The 24,235-nt window shown below is 35.9% G+C and overlaps 2 protein-coding genes across 3 annotated transcripts in view; one reads left to right on the top strand and one right to left on the bottom strand.

Annotated features, from left to right (window-relative positions):
- The window catches only part of LOC123549353 (RAB11-binding protein RELCH homolog), a 140,844-nt gene that overhangs the window by 73,762 nt on the left and 42,847 nt on the right, over positions 1–24,235 (top strand). The window lies entirely within an intron of this gene.
- LOC123549354 (uncharacterized) overlaps positions 22,165–24,235 on the bottom strand; it is a 30,672-nt gene continuing 28,601 nt past the window's right edge. For both annotated transcript variants that reach the window (XM_045337380.2, XM_045337381.2), the window contains one exon: positions 22,165–23,845. In XM_045337380.2, the coding sequence (XP_045193315.2) occupies positions 22,683–23,845 (1,163 nt within the window). In that variant the 3' untranslated portion in view covers positions 22,165–22,682. The remainder of the gene's footprint in view (positions 23,846–24,235) is intronic.

Genomic DNA, 24,235 nt, shown 5'->3' with positions numbered 1-24,235 from the left:
TTGTATTGTTTTACCCCCTCCCACCAAAGAACTTGGCACACATATTAACAATGATGATAATCAGACAACGTGCAAAACGCAGCTTCTGTGTTGTTTCAATGACAAGTTCGTACGATTAGGTCAAAGGTGGAATAAGAATGAGTATGTGCCCGCTTTGTATCTATTTATCTAGAGGAAATATTTTTAATTTATATAATAATGAGTCCACTTGCAGAACTTACGGACTTGTCGGTTCAAGGACAAGGTCGAAGTGTGAGATCAAAGATTGACTTCCGATTATTTTGAGTCCGCTCGTGAATTTTAAGCCCCCATTAAGGATATTCAAATAAATTGCCATAATGAGACAACATGCGCAACGTAATGTTCGGTCATGTTGATTCAAGTTCAAGGCCGCTCGCTGGTGGGAATAAAGGTCAAATTTGGACTTTCTTTTGTTTCCGCTCGGTATCATTTTACTCGGTGACATTAAAGTGAAACACTTCTTGGTACATTATGATAAACATTGACCTACAGTCATCATTTAGAACGCTGGCATTTTCTTGGTCGTTTCTTTCAAGTGTAGCTTTGTATCTTACATGTTTTCTTTCAAAAATGTTCAAACAGATTTAAGTATGAAGCATTTGATTGAGACCATCTTATAATCGTAAAATGTAGACGGGACGTTTAATTTATGTTTTAGTTTTCAAGATTTATATGTGGAATAATGTCAGATTTAGTTTGTCAAGAATCACGCTTATGACCCTCTATGGTTTATCTGTATTTTACCGAGCTTAGATTCTTTTTATTTGCAACCCAGTGTTTAACGATATAGCTATTGAAGTAACAGCGTTATACAGTTCAGAATAGCGGTCTGTTATTTTGTTATTTGACTGTCAAATCACAAAAAAAAATCTTAACATGATTGTTTGATATTACATGTGGTACCTTATCATTTGACATTATGAATTTTGAAACATTTACAAGACATACAAAATCATTATGCTTCGCATTCATATCATACGTGTTATATTATTATTTATGAGTTAATAATTTCATAAACAAGTAAAAAACTATTTCATAAAAGTGTAATAATATTAATTACATCATGTGCAATGTCAGATGAACGAAGAATCCTTACCTTGGTAAGGTTATAATCTATATAAAAACTGAGGTTGACATATTTGCCATATTTTCGAACAGAAGGTGAAAGACGAATTTAAACTGTGTAAGAAAGGTATCTTCAACCAATCTTCAGGGGCCTTCGTGGCCGAGTGGTTAAGGTCGGTGACTTCAAATCTCTTGCCCCTCATCGATGTGAGTTCGAACCTCACTCGGGGCGTTGAATTCTTCATGTGGGGAAGCCATCCAGCTGGCTTACGGAAGGTCGGTGGTTCTACTCAGGTGCCCGCTCGTGACGAAATAATGCACAGAGGGGCACCTGGGGTCTTCCTCCATCATCAAAGCAGGAAAGTCGCCATATGACCTATAATTGTGTCGGTGCGACGTTAAACCCAACAAATAAAAGAATATCAACCAATATTCTTTGATTTCATTTATTAACTATACTAAAACATCAGCAAAGAAGCCAAATGCAAATAACGAAAAACCAGATTTTGCGGCATTCTCAAAGCATAAACTTCCTTATTTACAAACACTATTTACAAGCATTATTTTTTTTCAAATAGAAACCCGGTTTCTAGATGGTTTAAGTTTCATTTGGCAATATGGAGGAAATGAAACGTTAATAGATAAAAGCAAATAAAACGTGAATCCGCGGGAATAATTCTAAACAAGATTATATTGACATAAACTATGATTGTAAACTTAATCAAAACCCAATGTTAAGACTTCAGTAATGTTTATGTCTTTCTTCCTTAAATTTAAGAGAATGTCTTCAGGCAACAGGACTACACTAAAATAATTCCCGTCTTCAAAACTACGGCTAATTGCCAGTTGCAAAAAAAGAAGTTCCTTTGGAGGCACAGAATGCAACCAAGCAAAATAATAGCAAATTAGGTTTGATTGAGTCTGTTCATGAGAGGTCATGGAGAGGTGCAACACCCCTCATGCCCCATAGCACCGGCTTAAGCGGAACTCTATTACAAAGATATTGAATGGACTCCATGATCCAAAAAAAAAAAAACCCCAGAAAATATAACAGCACTGAATCCAAGTACGAGGAGGCTTTTACAACAGCCACACGGCACAAGCCTTGCATATTATGCAGCACCTGGACTATACAAAGTGTATCGAGAATTATTCTAGAGACTTTGGTATTGGCATCCTCGTCCATGTCCGCGTCAAGATTTGATATACTTTTATGGGCCTCCGTTGCCAAGTGGTTAAGGTCGCTGACTTCAGATCACTTGCCTCTCACTGATGTGGGTTCGAGCCGCACTCGGGGCGTTGAATTCTTCATGTGAGGAAGCTATCCAGCTGGCTTAAGGAAGGTTGGTGGTTCTACCTAGGTGCCCGCTTGTGATGAAATAATGCACGGAGGGGCACCTAGGTTCTTCCTCCACCATCAAAGCAGGAAAGTCGCCATATGACCTATAATTGTGTCGGAGCGACGTTAAACCCAACAAAAAAGATATACTTTTACCTTATTGTTGTTATAACCTGATGAATTTTCTTCAGAATTAACACAGCTGTTTCTCATCACCACCAATGTTATATGACACAAGGGCCATAACTCATGTACAAACATTTTAATTACTTGGTTTCAATTATAGCAAAAGTATTTGATGCAAACTTTCAGTGTTTGTCAACGTCATCACGCATATGACACAAAGGTCATAACTCTGTCGCTAATATTCCATGAATTATGCCGCCTATTTACTTCGGATTTCAGGTTAAAGTTTTGATACACTTTCACTCTATCTCTGTTATTACTAGATGGATTGGATTCAGACTTAAAATAGTTATTCAACATCATCACCAATATCACGTGACACAAGGTCAATAAGTCTATGAGATATGCCCATTTATATTTAGAATTCACATAATTTCTGTTATTACTTAATGGATTTAATTCAGTATGACATCATTGCTTGCATCGTTTGACGCTAGCTCTAAAACTCTGTCTCAAATACAACATGATTTATGCCCTCAATTCATTTAAAATTTGAATACAGTTATATACAATCGGATGAGTGTAAGTCTATTGTTGTTGTTGTTGTTGTTGTTGTTTTTTGAGCCAGCTGACGCTGAAAGCGTTCGGTGATTCCTTACTGTCGCCCGAATTCTCATTAAATGGACAGAACATCACAGAGCAGTGATGTAGTTCTATTGGAATGTCTCAAACATCAAAGAGTTAACCGCACCACTGAAATTAAATTATGTCAGTTTCATGACCAGAAAACGATATGTTTTGTCGAGTTTATGAAGTATATTTGTGTCATACTTGAGTAAAACCAAAACCCTTGCACGAGACCCTTCCGCGGATGAATCCTCATCACGTGGTGGTGTTTCCCTATCTCCTGACATCATTCTGGACACTTGTCAGTTCTTAATATCGGTGTACACACAATGAAGTAAAATCGAATAAAAGATGGTTTTAACTGTAAAAGACAGTAAAAGAGCCCCATGTTGTTCTGGGACGATCTGTGTATGAAAAGAATTGGAACCACTGCCTTACTCTTGCATGTTCATGAGAGGCGACTAATAGGGTCTTAACACTTGGTTTTGCAGTAACTCTGTGATTCCAGCAGGAATGCACATTTTGAGTCCATACCTCATGTTTTTATTTCGATGTAAATGAGATTTGGAACCAAAATTTGTAGTCCTATTTGGCGCCATATAACCTATACTGTGTTGGTGCGCCGTAAAGCCCAAATAAGTAAAAGCCCGCCCGCTTAGCTCAGTAGGTAAGAGCGTTGGTCTACGGATCTCGGGGTCGCGAGTTCGATCCTCGGGCGGGGCGTATGTTCTCCGTGACTATTTGATAAACGAAATTGTGTCTGAAATCATTAGTCCTCCACCTCTGATTCATGTGGGGAAGTTGGCAGTTACTTGCGGAGAACAGGTTTGTACTGGTACAGAATCCAGGAATACTGGTTAGGTTAACTGCCCGCCGTTACATGACTGAAATACTGTTGAAAAACGGCGTTAAACCCAAAAACAAACAAACAAATAAATAAAATTATCTGTAAAAGAACTTCATTACTAAAATATATGTACCGATGCAATATGAAATAGCGGTTATCATTCTAAGACACTTCCAAAGTCGGTAGCTGACGAATAGATTCAGCGGAGTCTAAGTTACTTTCCTTAGTTAAGATTACGTAATGTTCCTGTCAGTGTAAACATTCATCACAGTAACATTTACATATTTTAAACACAGAAGTAGTATTCTTTTAATTTAGATCAATTATAATATGGTTAAACAATACCTAAGAGGTTTAACAGGGTTATCGCCAGGCGTACCGCCCGGATAAAATATCTCGGCGCCCGGCTATGAAATTTCAATATACAAATTGTCGTGTACAAATCTTATCACGTGTGGACATACCAGGCAAATGTTAACTCGAGAAATAGATAATTATAGTCACGGGTAGCGTTTGATTCTACCGCCAACTGTCAAATTGTACTTTCGTTTTCGAGCACGACAGTTTTTAGCTCGACTTTCGAAGAAAAAGTAGAGCTGGCGTCGGGCGTCGCCGTTGGTTAAAGTTTTTGATAAAGTCAAATATCTCTGTTACTATTAAAGCTATTAACTTGAAACTTAAAATAGTTATTACTATCAAAGTCTACACCAGAAGAAGCAATCCCAATAACTCTGTTTGAATGTTGACAGAGTTACGCCACATTTTATCTGAGAATTTTTTGGTTGAAGTTTTTGATAAAGGCAAACATCTCTGTTACTATCAAAGCTTTTGACTTGAAATTTGAAATAGTTATTTACTATCAAAGTCTACACCGGATTAAATAATCCCCATAACTCTGATTTGCATTTTGACAGAGTTATGCCCTTTTTTAACTTAGAATTTTTTGGTTAAATTTTTTGATAAAGTCAAATATATCTGTTACTATCAAAGCTTTTGACTTGAAACTTAAAATATTTATTTACTATCAAAGTCTACACCAGGAGAAACAATCCCCATAACTCTGATTTGAATTTCGACAGAGTTATGCCCCTTTTTAACTGAGAATATTTTGTTTGAAGTTGTTGATAGGGTCAAATATCTAAGTACTATCGAAGTCAACACCAGGAGAAACAACTCCATAACTCTGATTTGAATTTTGACAGAGCTATGCCCCTTTTTAACTTAGAATTTCTTGGTTAACATTTTATAAAAAAAATACTGGCAAAGCTCTAATTCAGAGTCAAGCACTGAGAAAAGTCGAGCGCGCTGTCTTACGGACAGCTCTTGTTTCAAATACATGTACTTGTATATTTCAAACAAAGTTTTATGATGTCTGCATCAATTGTACATCCATTTAAATTGATATTTATCATAACGAAATCGGTCGGGAAAAATTGACGAATCTGTTCATTTGAAACAAAAACAAAAAAAAACACATCAAACTGATGCTGGTAGAACATGTTGAACATTTAATATTGTCTGTTCCATCTCCAGTAAGCAGACAGTTGGCTATTTCAATCAAAATAATTGCCAAGCTTGCAAAAATACAACCACTCTCGGCGAAAATCAGCAAAAATCTTACCCGAAACTTGTATTGAAAGTGTATTTCGGACATCACATATTTGGATAAATCAGTACACAATGTTTTGTACATAACTTGTGTATATCTTGAAATAAAATTTCTTTCAAAATATACTCCCGTCATTCACAAAACAACGTATTTGGCGGAGGATATAAATTCACTAAATTTGATTGTTCCTTCTACTTTGCTAAGAAAAATAAGAACAGGTTAAAATTTAAGTTATTTTAACATTGTTCAGTACAATACTGTAAATATAATTGTATCGGCTATGACTTTTCAGCTGAGTACTCGTCCAAATATACCAGTGCGAAGTTTAATAACCTAATATACTTCATTATTATCAACTATCATTGCCCCGTGCACCTTAACGTGATTCTTTCAACTACGTCAGTCAGTAACCGACTCTCAGGTCCTTCAGACCTTTGATTACTTATGCAGTATATAAGAAAGAGTGTTAGGTGACGAAGGTTATTAAGCGTCATGATGCCTTTAACTGTTTAATGACAGACAGTAGATTTATAGAAGTAATAGTGTGTTTTCTTGTCAATACGGTGAGTTCATGGTGTAACTTACAATAAGCTTGTTTGCATATCGTTTAATGCTGGCGAAAACAATTTTCTTGCATACAGGACGGAAGTTGCCCGTGTTTTCGCCGTGTTGGAAAGTTCCATCTGACTCCATCATTGTAAAATGACTCTTGTGTTGTAAATGGCGTATAACAAATTATATCTGTGTAGTAGACTCATGCAGTAATCTTTGACCTACATCTGGATAAAAGCAGAATACCTTGATGGTTCCTCTGCAGGTGATAAAACAAAAACAGAATTATTGCGTTTTTGTTTACCTTGAAAACCTCTTGACGCATTTCTTGTTTACGTACTTTCATGCGCTTTATTTAAAAACGCTGCTGCAAGAAAAAAAAACATTCTGTAAGGAAGTCATTTGTTGATTTGAGGTTTTACTATTTTTAGCTGAATATGGTATGCAAATAAAAAAGATTGTAAGTGCAGATGGGAATATTCAGCTCTCGGGAAACTGTTTAATCGGTAACTCGACAGAGCCTCGTTACCGCCTAAACAAGATATTTCATCTGCACCTACAACCAGTGACATATTTTCATTGCATCTGCCTTGACGACTGAACATAGTTAAGCATGTCTATGGTGATGTAACTTGAGAAAGATCAATAATACATTGTATTTAAGGAATTTATTCGAGAGATGATAGCCTTGTATTTATCACGACCGTAAAATATTCATAGTTCCCGAGAGACTAATAGATAAAGTTGTTTTAGATGATAATTTACCGCGAAACTAAGCTATTCAGTAATAAAACTATAAGGTTTTACTCAGATTAAAGATGTTTCTCATTATGCATTATAATAAGCCGTATATTTATGACTTGGAGCGGTTAAAATTTATATGAAAGTTCATTACGTGTTTCGTGATTAATGATCATGATCCATAGAGATGTGTAAGTAGGAAACTTACCCAGCACATCAGCTAATTGATAACTAAGGCAATGGGCAACTTAGAGTACAAATGTAATTTCAAAGTGTGTTTTTCTCTTTCTTCCATGCATATTAAATTACTGAAGTATAACATTGAAATTTAGCTGTTTTTCATCATTGAAAATTATATATGACAGTTTTTGCTGATACGGAGCTACAAAGTGAATAGGATTTGATTATAGACGTTAAGGGGTAAAACGGAGAAGAAAATATCTTTGTTTTACAAGTAAGATTAAAATACCATTCAGTCGTAATCTCCAGATCAAATATTTATACTTGAAAATATTGTATCTAGTGTTCATTCGATGAAAGGTATTATGATCTGGCACTGAAACAAATTAATATCTCTCCGTATATAAGCAAATTTTAAAACTGTGATAAGGCTGCCAATGTTCTTACTGAATTTGTGAGACAATATTAGGTATATAGCATAGAAAACCGATTTATAATCCACAAAAGCAGGGAAGTGGATATAGAAATGCAGTCTGTCGGTCTCAATGTTTGTCTGCATGATCACTTTAAAACCGCTGAAAAGAATGTGATGAAATTTGATGTGACATACCAAATGGCAATTTGAGAGAACGCCATATGTTTGTCCACACAATACCCTTGCAACTACTCAAGGGAGTTTGATGAAGCTTGTCATGAATAAAGTTGGCATTGAGACCAAATGAAGAGTTAAAGAACTGAAAGAGCCAAAACTCTTCTTGAATGATTATACTTGAGTTTCCTTACGACAATACCTTTGCAACTTGTTGATGAAATAGAAAAAAAGGAAGGTCGATTAAAGTTAGTGCAAAATCGTAATCAAGCTTATTGTACCCCACGACAACAAAGTTGTAAGGGGGGTATACTGGTTTCAGGTTGTCTGTCTGTCTGTCTGTCCGTCTGTCTGTCCGTAGACGCAATCTTGTGCGCACCATCTCTCCTTATCCCCTTGACAGAATTTAATGAAACTTCGCACAAGTGATCAGTACCAACAGTAGTTGTGCATGGGGCATGTAAGGTTCTTTTAGAAAAAAAAAATTGCAGAGTTATGGGACTTTGTTTTTTTGTTACTATACTATATACATAGACACAATCTTGTGCGCACCATTTCTCCTCATCCCCTTGACACAATTTAATGACACTTCACACAAGTGATCAGTATTAACAGTAGTTGTGCATGGGGCATGTTAGGTTCTTTTAGAAAGAAAAATGCAGAGTTATGGGACTTTGTTTTTTTGTTACTATACTATATACATAGACACAGTCTTGTGCGCACCATTTCTCCTCATCCCCTTGACACAATTTAATGACACTTCACACAAGTGATCAGTACCAACAGTAGTTGTGCATGGGGCATGTTAGGTTCTTTCAGAAGAAAAATTTGCAGAGTCATGGGACTTTGTTTTTTTGTTACTTTACTATATACATAGACACAGTCTTGTGCGCACCATCTCTCCTCATCCCCTTAACACAATTTAATGAAACTTCACACAAGTGATCAGTAACAACAGTAGTTGTGCATGCGACATGTTAGGTTCTTTCAGCGACAAAAATTGCAGAGTTATGGGACTTTGTTTCTTGTTAACATACCATGTACATACAGTCTGCATATGCAATCTTGTGCGTGCCTAATCTACCAAACCCTTACACACAATTTAACGAAACTTCACACAAGTGTTCAGTACCAACCCTAGTTGTGCGTTGTGCATGTTACATTCTTTTAGATAAATATTCTGCATAGTTATGGGACTTTGTTTTTTGTTACTATACTGTATACATACAGTCTATATACATACAGTCCATATAATTATGCAATATTGTGTGCGTCAAATTGCAATGTACTGTGTCAGTGCATGCGGGGTGTATATTCATCACCTTTAGTGATAACTCTAGTTGTTTTAATCATCTCCTTCTTTGTACTTCATTTTTTAAATTTTGCAACTCTTTTGCAATTCTGCAATTATTGAAAGTGTATTAAAATACTTTTCATAATGATAGATGGCAAAAAGAGCAGGTGCAGAATATACTTCTGAATAGTTTTTTATCGCCCCTGTTGTACACATTTTACTACGTCTTTGTACAATAATTTTGCAACTTCTAAATGGAACTAAATGATGTATGGGAATTAGCAGAAACTTATCTTGATCAGTTACATACTGATTTATTTCCCTAACACTACGAAACTCGGCAGTTGGGGACATTATTTTCGCACAGATAGCTCGTTCTTTATTGGTTATTTTTCGCGGTATCTTAATAGTGAATATAGTAGAATGCCACCAGCTCTTGAAGTTGTAGTAACATCCTGACAGATCACGCTAAGTTCTACTTGAGATATATTTGCACTGACGTCGAGTGATGTCCAGCGACAAAAATTGAGAGACAGTTATCTGTTAGACGAAAGAATACCATTTATCCGTTGTTAACAAGCATGACACTTTTCTGTTGAATGCGGACGCCCAATCTTCTCACAGTTCACACCATTATATCTAAGAATTACTGACAGTAGTAACTTTCGTTTATGCTGGAGGCTAGACTCTGTTCTGGCTGGTTATTATTCTTATCGTATTTAGAAATTACAGATGTTTACTCACGAAAACAGTCTCAGTAGGTGTTTGAAGTAGACTATTTTTATGTTAATTTTGACGAATGTATTGTTGGAATCTGTTTTGCATTTGTAACGGCATTCTTAAAGAGCAAATGGGTACATCACTCACGTTTTTGTTTTTGTTTCTTAATTTGGGTCATTGTAAAGCAAACTGTGTATGTCTGCCACGGTGCATTGCTCACTTCGCTGATATGTTGTTGAAGATGTTTATGATTCTGACTTATAATTTCATTGAATGTCATTTATTTAAGAAGTAGGTTTTTATATCTGCAGAATCTCGAGAGAATGGTTGTTGCCAGAGGTCGAGGTTACCAACGGATACCAAGGGAATCTTCAGATATTATAACGGGGAACTGACATAAGATAACGCTTTTTATTAAACGAGTACAATTCTAAATAAATGTAATGGACCGGTAATGGCACTCGGCAATTTCCGTGTGATTTAATATTCTCGTCTGTTATTTCGGCACGTAAATGTGGTTCATGCAAGCAATGATTTTGTTGACAACCGGAGAATGCCGAATTTACATTTTGAGATTACGTAATCGAACAAAAATTACCGGTTACCATTACAGGTCTATGGCCTTAAATGTATATAATTTGGATTAGCGCTCATATCCTCACACATTCGTTTTAACTATGCGTTATAGGGCCGTAGTATGTAATCGTTTTGTCACGTAACGCGCATAAAAAGGGGCCTCCGTGGCCGAGTGGTTAAGGTCGCTGACTTCACTCGGGGCGTTGAATTCTTCATGTGAGGAAGCCATCCAGCTGGCTTACGGAAGGTCGGTGGTTCTACCCAGGTGCCCGCTCGTGATGAAATAATGCACGGAGTGGCACCTGGGGTCTTCCTCCACCATTAAAGCTGCAAAGTCGCCATATGACCTATGCGACGTTAAATCAAAATAAAAAAAAAAAAAAATAAAAAAAAAACGCGCATAAATGAAATAGCGTTTATACATCACGTGATCTCCTTATTAAAATCTTTACCCTCGTATTTAAGTTTATACCATGTTACCATGTTACCGCCGTTTTGACACGTTAGCAACCATGCTGCTCTCTTGAACTAAATTTAATAATCGTAGGTTTTAAGATTATGATACTTACATCCTTATATCTAAGCGGCTTTCTCATTATTCTGTTAAGTATGCATCAACTGCATAAATAAGTTTTCTTTGAGAGAAAATTATTCCTGAATTAAAAAATCAGCATTGCTTCTTCATGTGTATGAATATATAGGGGGAGTTCTGTTTTGTTCAACATTTTTTTCGTTTTGATGCAATGGACGTTTGGTTCTAGCATTGCTAGTTTGTTCGTTTATCTTCCCATAATTAATAGGGATCGAAAAATGGTATATTCTCTTCGCTGGATCCTTATACTTAGATTGCATTTCAGGCCTTGATAAATAATTGAATTTAAATATTTCCTTGGACGCATCGCTAACTCAATCGTTTTGATTTCATATGAGATATAGAAGCGTTAAAAAGCTGTTGATATAAATGATCAGTTATACTATCATGAGTAGCTTTCATTCAATAATTTAATGGTTTGTTTACATGAAGACCTGCTCAGATATTGAACACAACAAGGTACTTCAGATCAAAATGTTATTAAGATTCTCTCGACATCAATTGCCATTTAAATTACCACTGCACAACTTCGTAGTTATTTGCAAAGCGTAAAGGGTATAAATTGAACGGCCGCCTTTTGTTGTTTTTCAAATTTTTGCCTCATTATTAAAATTTCACACTTCAAGTCCCCGGTAAAAGGCGTCTTCCTCTTAAATATTTTGTTTCTGATTATATGCGATACAATATAAATTTACAAAATTGAAGATAAACTACTTACAATATTGATAATAATAATAGACAAACAACTCGATAGAGGGATAGTCCTGCTAGTAACAACTTGAGGCACGTCGGTGTCATGTTCTTACACGTGCATAAATGTAAAAGGCAGAATAAATTAATATATTTTGGGTTAAATTTGGACAGGAATAATATATTTTGTTTGAGTTTTAAGTAACAAGTATTGCAACATTTGTTAGCAATACATGCTGATGGATCATGACATCGCAGTTGTCTGAGACTATGAATAACCTATGAGAATATTTAGATGTTAATTAGAAAGAAAGAAAAATACCTTTCAACCTTCATGCAGTGCATTAGTCAATTGATGGTATATCTGAGACTGATAAAGACCAGTCAGCAGTACAGTAGTTAATCAGTTGTCAGACGAAGTGTCTTATCTGTGTGTTATCTCAGAATATGTTTTTTTTTTACCATGGTGTATAATTATGTAAGAATAAACTTTGAAATCATTGGACGCAACTAAAAAAAATAATAGCAGACTCGGTATGATCGAATCTGGTTTACGACAGGAAATATGTTTCCAGAAACCAAATTCACACCGACATTCACCCAACCTCAAAATTTGATAAAATGTTGTAAACTACAGGATACTCTATTTTAAAAGAATATTCTTACCTTTTACTCATATCAGTACCGCCACATAACAGTTTTAACAGAAAGTAGAGCAGAATGATTTATGTTGAACAAACTTTGAAATATCTTAATTCAGTAACGTCTTTATCTCTTTCAAGAAATTAACCGCAAATACTAACAGGACACATACCAATTGATTCTTGAAAAATCAGTTGGAGGAAATTAAGGACAAAAATGTAAATTCCTTTCCCATTACGTTTGTCCAGAATTTAAGACGAATAAAATGATGAATTAGACGGTATTCATTTTGCAGTAGTTTTTGTAACTAGGAGACTTGGGAAAATTTACTAATAAAACAGACCAGTTAATCATTCTCTGACAGAAAAAAATTGTAACACGCACTACTTACGCAAATAAATCATAGCTTATTGTCCTTTGCGAAAAGCCAAGGGATATTGTTTTAGCATTATCTTTGTGTCCGTTTGTCCATTTTTCTCCCGCAGCGATATCTTAGTCACACTGAGTTGATACTTGGTTATTGTGTTTGTATTCACTTAGAACTGCTACCCTTCATTTTTAGCTGGACTACTCGAAGAACATTAAGAACTATTTTATTCACCGTGGCGTTTGCGGCGGCTTCGCTGTCACACCTCGGTTAAGGTTTTGCGTGCAAGTTCTTATCTCAGCAACCCTTGCATATATGTCTGATTGGACTTTTTCACAAGACTTCCTAGTCATCAATCGTACTGAAATAATCAAATTAGACAACTCATAATTGAATTCATTTAAAATTTATGGCCTTTTTTCAACTAAAAAAAAGTTGGTTCAAGTTTTGCATGCAACTATCAAGCTATCAGTAACAACTGCATGTAAAAGAATGAAACTTGACAAAGTGCTTCCCAGTCTTCACATTTACTGACATAAATCAGCTTGGTTGAATTTATTTCAAATAATGACCCTTTTTTTTTCGACTTAGAAAATTTGATTAATGTTTTATTTGATGTTTTGCGTGCAACTAACTGTCAAGCAGTATCTCATTAACAACAATATATATTTAAGTGATTCTTCACATGAAATTTCCCAGTCAGTCATCATACCTACTGAAGTAGGTAACTCTTTGTTGATTTTAATTTCAGTTATGACCCTTTTTTAACTTAGAAAGTTTTGTTGAAGTTTTTCATGCATGTTGTTATCACAACGTTTAAATTTGTTATTAAACTCAGTTACAGAAGTCTTGTTTGATGTTGAAGCTGTTGAATAGTCGAGCGCGATGTCTTATGGACAGCTGTGGTTTATAGATCAGATGAGTAAGAACGGAGTTGTTGCCCTTTCATTAATTAAAAACCTGTTCTTCTGCAGTCCTGTCTTGGTAATATTAAGTCACAATGAGCTAATATTTAACGTAAGTGTTCGTCTTTACTCATAATAAGTATGACGAGAGATATTGTCACTCAATTAACTAAAAAATGTCCTTCTGTAGCCGCATCTTAGTTCTGGTTAATGACAGTTAGTTGATGCTTTTTTGTGAGTACTTGTATTTACACATATGTATGTATATCTCTACATTATGTTATTCCTCCTCCCCCGCCATTAAAATTACGGGGCATATAGTATTACCGTTGTCAGTGTGTGCGTGCGTTCTTGAGTCCGCTTATGTTTGTGTATGCGGCATATCGGATTTTGAAATATCTACACAAATTATCACCATAACATTTTTCTGTCCGCCCTATAATTTTATGAATGAATGAATATTCAAATAACTTGTCATAAACATTAACTATAACAAGATGGTGTGTCGCATTCAAGAACAATAATTAAATGAATACTTATAATAAAATTACAATTGGTAGGACAACCAGGATTTGAAAGTCGATTTTTATGAATAGCTCCAGTGAAAGTCAACGTGAGTTAAGCACTTATTGAACACAGATAAGTGTAAATAATAAATTGTTGAAGTTTCGAACAAATGCCGTACTTGCGCAGAATCTGATTAAACCACCTTTAAAATTTCCTACTTAGCAGCTATCGTGCTTTCATGGATATTCAGGTATCTTGGCAAAAACATCCATACTAACAAGACGACATGTCGCCTTCAGGTTCCATTATCCTATCTTAAAGTTTAAACCAAAACTTTTAACCAAATATATATATCGTACCTAAGACCAGTTGTAGATTATGCATCGATAGTGTGGGATTACTGTACCCTAAATGAGAAACAATTATTAGATAAAATACAATAAAACGCGGCAAGAACTGTTACTGGACTTACTAGATCAGTCTGAATCGAATTACTTTTGAAAGAAATAGGCTGAGTCACATTAAATGAGAGAACAATGCAAAAACTGCCTTTAGTCTCACTCCGGGAGAACTACGTTCCAACGTAAGTCAAGTCTCATCGATATCATGTGACATACCTCAACGATGAAGCTACGGTATCGCTTCGAATGACCTTGTTGATTCACTTATTATGTGCAATTAAGCATATATTTTACGTTTTCATAACTGAAAAGATAAGTTTGAGGTGTAGAAGATATATTAGCTATTTGTAGCATTTTGCAAGATACAACGAACTACTTACAGATACACTTATGTAAGCAACATAAATGTTGCAAGGCCGCAACGATAACATACATTATGTGACAACGTCTCACATACAGTGTTGCAAAGTCTCAGCATCATAATTACCATTTGAACTTGTAGAAAATTACACTTATTAGATAATGTACGCCGGTAATCAATACTGTATAGATAATTAGGATAGTAAAGCATTACTCCAAGAACTTTCCACATAAATTAACTATTTCGTAACAAATGTTTTCGACACCATGTGCAGGCGTATTGCTCATTTTATCCGCATATAATAATTATTATTACGTCGTGCAAATGTATTAGAAACCTTAGACGTCATAACTCGTAACCATATAATAAAATCTGTAAAAAGATCCTTTGGAAGCAAAGAATGCAACGAAGAAGAATAATAGCAGACTCGGTTTGATTCAGTCTGTTCATGAGAGGTAATGAAATGTGCAACACCTCTCACGCCCCCTAGCACCGGCTTAAGCGGAACTCTATTATATATGTGTTGAATGGACTCCATGATCCCAAAGGACCAGAAAATATAACAATATTGAATCTAAGTACGGGGAGACTTTTTACAGCGGCCGCCACACGGCACTTAAAGATTGCTGTTGTGATAGTTAATAAAATCTGTAAAAAGATACTTTGGAAGCAAAGAATGCAACGAAGAAGAATAATAGCAGACTCGGTTTGATTGAGTCTGTTCATGAGAGGTAATGAAATGTGCAACACTTCTTACGCCCCCTAGCACCGGCTTAAGCGGAACTCTATTATATATGTGTTGAATGGACTCCATGATCCCAAAGGACCAGGCGCAAGTGCCCTCAGGACGGATATTTCTGTCGAGATCGTAAACACATAACTGGATTTATTCTTGCATATCGAAAAATTACCGTTTCATTCTGACAGATCATTTTTGTTGCATGCCGTATTTTACAAATAACAACAGAAATTTAAAAGGAATTAGAAACACTTCATTTGCAGTACTCATTCTTATGGCAGAGCATGCACCCACAGCGCGGGAAATGAACGTCCGTAAGCCGAAGTGACGTCATTACATTTAAGTGAAGCACAATAACAAAGTTCCACTTTAGTTTTATCGTTTTATGAACGTATTTCAGACGGACAAAAATACTACATGTAAAAAGGACAAAGAGAAGGTCTCAAGATACATGATAATGTCTAAGTTCACATATACAATACCATATAATATCAAAGCAGCACAAGTTGTCATAACCAGCACGAGAGCCATCGCATGGGGTGCCAGATGGGTTTTGCAGGCATTGGTAATGTCGACGGAAAGGCCAGTCCGGTGTATTTTTCCTTATTACGTATCTAAAATTATTTCAATTGAGTTTCAATGGACTGCGATCGTGCAATATTTTTCCTTATTATATATGTTGCTATAAATAGTAACAAAAAGCCGTTTAAAACGGTCATTACGGCTTCTGTTTATGTATCCATAATGGCGCAGTGCGCCTCTGGCGCCATAACCGTAACGGTCCCGGGTAACCAGAACGTCAGCGCGTTTTGATGTTGACGTCATGAAGCAACATTATTTATGGCGATCGAAAGGTCGCTGAATCAGATCGATTGTCAAATATTGATGGCATTGTTGATAAAAAAGCAAAACAAATAATTCTTTTAGGTGTTTGGAAAATATATAAAATGAAAATACCAAAATAAATATGAAGTGAACGTATATGATAAAAAAGTCAATAAACGGCTGGTTGTGCCTTCTAGCCGCAATGGCACACCTAGTTTAATAATAGTCCTCGAAATAAAGCCCTTGTGTGATTATAACACTAGACGTGCCATTATGGCAAGAAAGCACAACCCAGTCGTATATTAACTTAGTAGCAATTCTTTATGATATGATTTTCTTTTCAACCCTAAATTATGCTTTATGTAAGAAAGTACAACTATCAAGGCATTTGATTTTATACAACATGTAGCCCCTTATCCAAATGGTATAGAAACTGAAAAAAACCTGTAAATGCTTGAACAAATGAAAAATGCACGTTAAACTCTTCTTAAACGATTATATACACGTGTAATAAACAGGTAAATAGATGGGAGAACGGTGTCTTTGAGTGATAATGGCCCTAAAAATAAATAATAGCCCTCGAGCTATTATCACCTTGGCAGGGCCATTATTACTCAAAGGCACCACTCTCCCATATGTTAAACTGTACATATGTTATTGCGGACAACGCTTTCATATCGGAGAGTAATGTTTTCTAAACGTTTAAATGGAAAGAATCGCGTGATGTCCATGACGTCCACGCGCACGTTGCGACATCTATTTGACGTTTCAACTTGTGGAAAATATGAATACGCGTCAGCTTGATTTGTTTATTAGATTTTCGGAAAAATTCTTCTCGTGTTTTTCCTGTTTTCGTACTAGAAAGAAAATTTAGACATAAAGTAATTACTTGATAGTAGGTATGTAATAAAAACGTTATCAACTTTGTATGTGGATATATGCACTTGTTCTTTCGCTCCTAAGATTGCGCAATATTACTGCTGCAGAACAAGTGCATTATATCCACATGCAAAGTCAATAACCTATAAATATCGACGTTTTAGTTTTATTTTGGGTGCGTGTCGTCAATTGTGACGTCAGTTTCATGGATGTCGTCATGTTTTTAAGTTTTTTAACTAGGACATTTTCAGTTCCACTTGGGTCAAAGAACAACTTTTTTATCATTGATATAATGAATAAGGACAACACGAACAAACAATGGAACACAGTGGGGCACCGCCTTGGAACGGTCAGTGGCAAAAACATCACTGGGGAGCTTAAACCGGTTTATGGTGCGCACCCAACCTCACTCTTACCCCTACCATGTTCCAAAGACACGGGACAGTGTAAATAAAAGTAATCCCCTCCAGGTTAATCTCTTACACACGTAATGGAAACAGAAAGGCATGACATGTAAAACACAAAAATGCTCGTGTATAAAAATATAAAAAGCAAACCTTAAGAACCAAAAACGTATGTACTCACTGCCTTTTCGCGCAATATTTCTCTATTTCCGCTACAGAACGCGTGCATATACCTAGATACAAATCTAATAACCTACGATTACATGCTTACTTCAGGTTTCTTAGTTGCGTCCTGTGCTTCAAAAGAATCGTTTTACAGACTTAATAATAATTAAGGCGTGCGCATGCAATAGTATAAGCCAACTCCGCGGCTACCCCGTACATATTGCTAGTAAGATATCTTGGGGAAACCATCAAATGATAATAAAAGAAACGGATAAAAAAATACTAGTACATATGTACATACTTTGAACAAAATCTGATATTCAGTCACAGACTTGCTGGTACATTTCACTCGAATATCAGTAATGTTTAGGCGCAAGACTTCGATGAGTGTCAGTAACGCTTACCTATGTCGCGTTTAGAGTTAGTAACATCATCGGTTAGAATGAGGAACATGATATTAAATAAATATTGCCTGTTTATGATAAAGCAGTTGCAGTAATATATTTCTAAGATTATAACTGGTATTGCCTTTAATCGATCGTTGACTGTCAGTAAGTACTGCTGTTGAAAAATGTAGTGTATTTGTTTTATTCTGGAAAATAGCAAAATGATTATATTTTCTAAATAACAGACAACTGTTTTTGAAATTTAAATGTTTTGATAAATTTATGCGATTACTTCTAGAATCTGAATACATATTCAAGTCAAGACATAAGTAAATATCATAAAAGTAATTGCTATATATGAAAATAATGTAAGCCGTGTCACATTGAGCGATACCGTAACCAGAAATCATTGAGATATGTCACATTATATCGTTGAGACATGACTTACGTTGGAACGTAGTTCTCCCAGAGTGAGTCTACAAATCCAAAAATGGAGACTTAACAAGTCATCTGAAAGAAAAATTTTCAAATTGTGGAACGAAATTGATGTAGACAGAATACTTTATCTTCATTCAAAGGTAAATTTAATGTAACGTTTAAACCACGTGTTTTCAAGGTCTACCATGCTAGAATTAGGAAAAGGTGTAGCAGTTTGAATGGAGATTTATTTCACAGTCACTTACGCGATTATCCCAGATGCTGTTGTGGAAATACCTATTAAGATGCAGAACATTTCTTTTTTCGCTGCCCTTTATTTGTTTACAAGGACGTGAACTTTTTAACAACACACATTTGCTTTTGGGAATAGAGAGCCAGTGCTATGAAGTGAATGCTTTAATATTTAAGGTGATACAAAAGTACATAAAACCACAAAGAGATTTTCTAGAAATAATTAATTTAAACTTCGGTAACGTGGCTTATTTCTGTCTATACATACTTAAAATAGGGACTGGATGGGACGCGCGCGGGGGATGGAATAGCTGCAACATTGTAGGAAGCGTATATGGATGGTCATTCAGGTACCTTTGCACCTGGGCGTTGCTATTTTCATACATCTCATGTTCTTGTAGCTGATCTGTCGTTCACACGATACTCAAAACAACGAAAAATTTAATTGTAACATATGCGGGAACTCTATAGCGTCGGGTAAATGTTAGCATATTGAAAAGTCAAACAAACAAATAGTTGGCAGAATTCTTGCATCTGAATGCGATTTTTCTTGTTTTAAATGAGAATAAAATGCTATATAAAACAAATATACGCAGTTCCTCTGTAAGATTTATGCTCTGAATTTTCTGAATATGCCGAGACTGATTTCAGGTTTTAACAATGAATTTAGCAAGTGGGAGTCCCGAAGGTGGCATAGTTAATGCCATTACGCATGACATTTAACACTTTTCATGCTGGACACGACTGATTCTGGCTTTGCGACCAGTGCAGATCATGATCAGCCTGCACATTCGTGCAGTCTGATCATGACCTGCACTGTTCGCCATTCAGTCAGTATCTTTTTGGTATGGACCCCTTTTAACAGTTAATGTTACTGTCCAAATGGAGAGATGGACAAGTTCATTATAGAAATTTAGCAGGGTAAGGACTAATCGGACTGACAAAGGGCGTATATAATTGTAAGCAGAAAGTCAGGTATTGAACTGCCCTGGTCGAATTCGACCAACACATTGCCACAGACAAATAAATCTCGTTAATATCAGTATACTTATTGAGCGAGATATACAATCTTAATAGAAGTCAAAAGTTGAACAGTCAGTTATGAGAATATAACCATATGTCTCTGATTGGAAGAGATTACATGTAATATCAGACCAGACTGGATATAAAGTATGTTCCCTGGTGGACTCTTGGTCGTTAATTCTTGTCTTGGAAATGAATCTATTTGCAACTCATTTCTGAAATGTTCCATCATGTTGACCAGTATTTATTCCCTTGATAGAAAATGTGTGCATGGCAAGATTATTTACTGTGTATTTTGTTATCCTGTAGAATGTAAGAATTGCCTGGTTACATTTTCACAGCATGCTATGTTTATCAAAAATACGTGACACAGTCCTGCCTGATTACAAGAGGCATTGGCAATATGGATTATATATTTAAGCCGTTATCATTGGAAAAAGCACCACCAATATGGCTAAGCAAACTAGTCTACTGTTGCCATTTATGTTATGATTGTTTTAGAAGTCGAATTATACGTAAATATGATAATGGATTTCAGTTTTGTTAATACATTTTTGTAAAAGAATACTTATAAAGTTTGGTTATTGAAATATTGTGATGTCTCACTAATATAGTTACGAGCAATAGATTACAAATATTATCTTTGTAAGAAAATTAAGGCTTAGAATTTTAGCTTACTCTGGCGCATGCCTTGAACTCTGATGCAGAAGTTTATTTTGGTAGCAAACGCACATCTGAAATAAATTACCAACGAAATAAAACATAGACTTGTATGTCTCCAGGACTGATTAATATAGGACTAGAATGTTAACATCACCTTTCACATTTTCCATTCAAAGACGTCAATACTTTGCTGAACTGACTGATCGTTTAACCAAGATGATTTTCTTATAACTCCTTCTGGCTTCCTGGAGATAGTGAATCTTCTCCAGGTGAAAAAAAACCTTGGTGAACCCTTTGTTCGTTAAGCCACATTGTCGTAGTGACTTAATTATAAGTCAAACAGACTTACTTTCTTTATGAAATAAAGAAGCTTTTCATTTGTTATTGTTTTTAGCTCACCTGTCACAAAGTGACAAGGTGAGCTTTTGTGATAGCGCGGTGTCCGTCGTCCGTCGTCCGTCCGTGCGTCCGTGCGTCCGTAAACTTTTGCTTGTGACCACTCTAGAGGTCACATTTTTCATGGGATCTTTATGAAAGTTGGTCAGAATGTTCTTCTTGATGATATCTAGGTCAAGTTTCGAAACTGGGTCACGTGCGTCGAAAAACTAGGTCAGTAGGTCTAAAATAGAAAAAACTATGTGACTCTCTAGAGGCCATATATTTCAAAGATCTTCAGGGAAAAATGGTCAGAATGTTCACCTTGATGATATCTAGGTCAAGTTCGAAACTGGGTCACGTGGGGTCTAAAAAACTAGGTCAGTAGGTCTAAAATAGAAAAACCTTGTGACCTCTTCGAGGCCAATTTTTTCATGGATCTTCATGAATATTGGTCAGAATGTTTATCTTGATGATATCTAGGTCAAGTTTCGAAACTGGGTCAGTAGGGTCAAAAAACTAGGTATTAGGTCTAAAAATAGAAAAAACCTTGTTGACCTCTCTAGAGGACCATATTTCTCAATGCGTCTTCATGAAATTGGTCAGAATGTTCATCTTGATGATCATTAGGTCAAGTTCGAAACTGGGTCACGTGGGGTTAAAAACTAGGTCAGTAGATTAAAATAGATAACCTTGTGACCTCTTAGAGGCCCTTTATTTTTCTTGAGATCTTCATGAATATTGGTCTGAATGTTCACCTTGATGATATCTAGGTCAAGTTCGAAACTGGGTCTTGTGGGGTCAATAACTAGGTCAGTAGATCTAAAAATGAAAACCTTGTGACCTTCTCTAGTGGCCATATTTTCAATGGATCTTCATGAAAATTGGTCAGAATATTCACCTTGATGATATTAGGTCGAGTTTGAAATGGGTCATGTGCGGTCAAAACTAGGTCGTAGGTCTTAAAAATAGGAAAACCTTGTGACCTCTCTAGAGCGCATATTTTTCAATGGATCTTCATGAAAATTGGTCAGAATGTTTACCTTGAAGATATCTGGTCAAGTTCAAAACTGGGTAGTGGGGTTAAAAACTAGTCAGTAGATCTAAAAATAGAAAAACCTTGTGGACTTTAGAGGCCATATTTTTCATGAGATCTTCATGAATATTGGTCAGAATGTTCATCTTGATGATATCTAAGTCAGGTTCAAAACTGGGTCATGTGGGGTCAAAAACTAGGTCAGTAGGTCTAAAAATAGAAAAAACCTTGTGACCTCTCTAGTTTATTCTTTTTATGGTAAAGATGTGTGGTATTAAAAAAAATCTATAACTAGATATTAAACTGAATGAGATCCTATCATAAATGTAGCTAGCATAGGCCTCGAGATGTAAGAAATATCCGCGCATTGATGCTGATCGTGATACAGCTTTTCTGTGACGTTACCATTTTTATTAAATTAGCATCATATACTTGAACGTAATAATTTAATCATGATCTGTTCACTATCAAAAGCTAGCAAACATGTGCTCAGTTGGCATGACTTATGTCATATTTACAGAAAGCTCGGCGTTTGCTTTTACTTGTTTCAAAAATTTCGTTTGTATAATTATACTTAACGTCATGTTAATCATAATGCCATAATGTCATTTTACATTTAAATTCTTGATCCCTTTATAATCATTCATAGTTACATGTATTCTTATTTAAGTGATAAAATAGTGCTGTTCAGTGTGTTACATTAAATTCTGTTGAGATTGCTTGAACGTATCTGAATATATTCAGACATTTTGATCAAGTTTTTCTACTCAGGTAGTGGCTTTGTAAGTTCCTTGAGCTCCTTTCGAAAAGGAGGTTTCTGATTCTTGCCAAGAAGCCGTTGCTTCTGGCGTTTTGTCACTGAGCGTTGGTGCCTGTGTGTATGTTTTACCAGTCTTTCTTCTGAATGGTCTGCACATTGATCTGCCCATCTCCTTAACGTCTTGACGAAATTTTTCACATGAAATGTAAAAAATCCAAAACTTGTGACTCAAAATAACATATGTAAAAACTACCACGCACGTTTTTGTTATCATACTTTGCTCGTATTCTATTTCAAGTAGTTCGTAAATTAGGGCTTTTAGAATAATATTGGAAACAAGGTATAAAACCGTCACTATACAGGTAACGAAGGCGGCCACTTTTAATTCACAAAGCGCTTTCACGTCGAGGAAGTACTTCTCAAGAAACGTGTCCTGTTGTGCATCGGGTTCCCGTTTAGCAGCAAGGCTAGGTATCGATATTGTAATACAGATGACATTGACGAGCAGTGGGATGGCGTCCTCGATGCAGAGATTTATTATAGGCCAGATATAATCACGGAAACTGTTGGATAATTCATTTATGTATGTACAGTAAAACTGTTTAATTGATGGATCCTCTCCAGGTTTTATGAGACCATGTGTCCAGAAGAAATGGAGGTTTATACTGATTAGAAGTACGGAGATGAACAGCGCGATTGCACTGGCCCTTTCCCTTGTACACATTGTGTAAATCCAATTTGGTTTTGTAATTGCAATGGCTGTTTCTATCCCTATGGCAACTCTGATCCACTCAGATTGGCTTAAAATGAAATTATAGACAAAAGTGTACACTTTACAGACCGCATTTGATAAGAGAAGAATCTCTTTGCTCAGGTTGTATTCATCCTTATACAGTTTGCTTAGCCAGTCATTTCCACATTCAACATACAGTTGTATCAAGTCCATAGGAAATACAAGAGACATGTACATACATGTTGACCACACATTGTGACTGTATCTACGCATAATGACCGTGCCCAGAATGTTTCCAATGGTACCAGTCAGTAAGAAATAGGGAAACACAATCATGTAGAAGTATTTGACAAAATTTTCAAGAGATGTTGGTGGTAGTGGAGGATAGTTCAGATAATAGTCAGCATATATATCATCAAGATCTGTGCCGTTGAATCCTGAAAGTAGACAAATGTGGGTTTTTAAAAAAATAACGTCAAATCTATAAATCTCTCCTTTGGTAACATGTACTTAAAGACTGAAACGATGTAAAATAATAGCAAATGAGTTACACCCCTCGCACAGCCTGCCACCGGCGTAAGCGAAAAACGTTGAATGCACACTCAGTGTCACATAATCCCAGTACAAGAAATATTATCAGTAAGAGTCCAAGTACGGGGCGATATTTCTACAACCGCCGCACGGCACTTAAAGGCTGCTGTCGTAACATTTAAGTAATAGCGTCTCGTTGTTATATGAGTTCACACAGAAGACGTAAAGGGTGTTGCACGCTTCACTTCATCTAAGGATGAGCTCAGTCAAACCGAGTCCGCTTTTATTATGTTTAA

The sequence above is a fragment of the Mercenaria mercenaria genome, chromosome 6, assembly GCF_021730395.1.
Source record: "Mercenaria mercenaria strain notata chromosome 6, MADL_Memer_1, whole genome shotgun sequence".
Classification (NCBI taxonomy): domain Eukaryota; kingdom Metazoa; phylum Mollusca; class Bivalvia; order Venerida; family Veneridae; genus Mercenaria; species Mercenaria mercenaria.
This window is presented reverse-complemented; position numbering and strand designations above follow the sequence as displayed.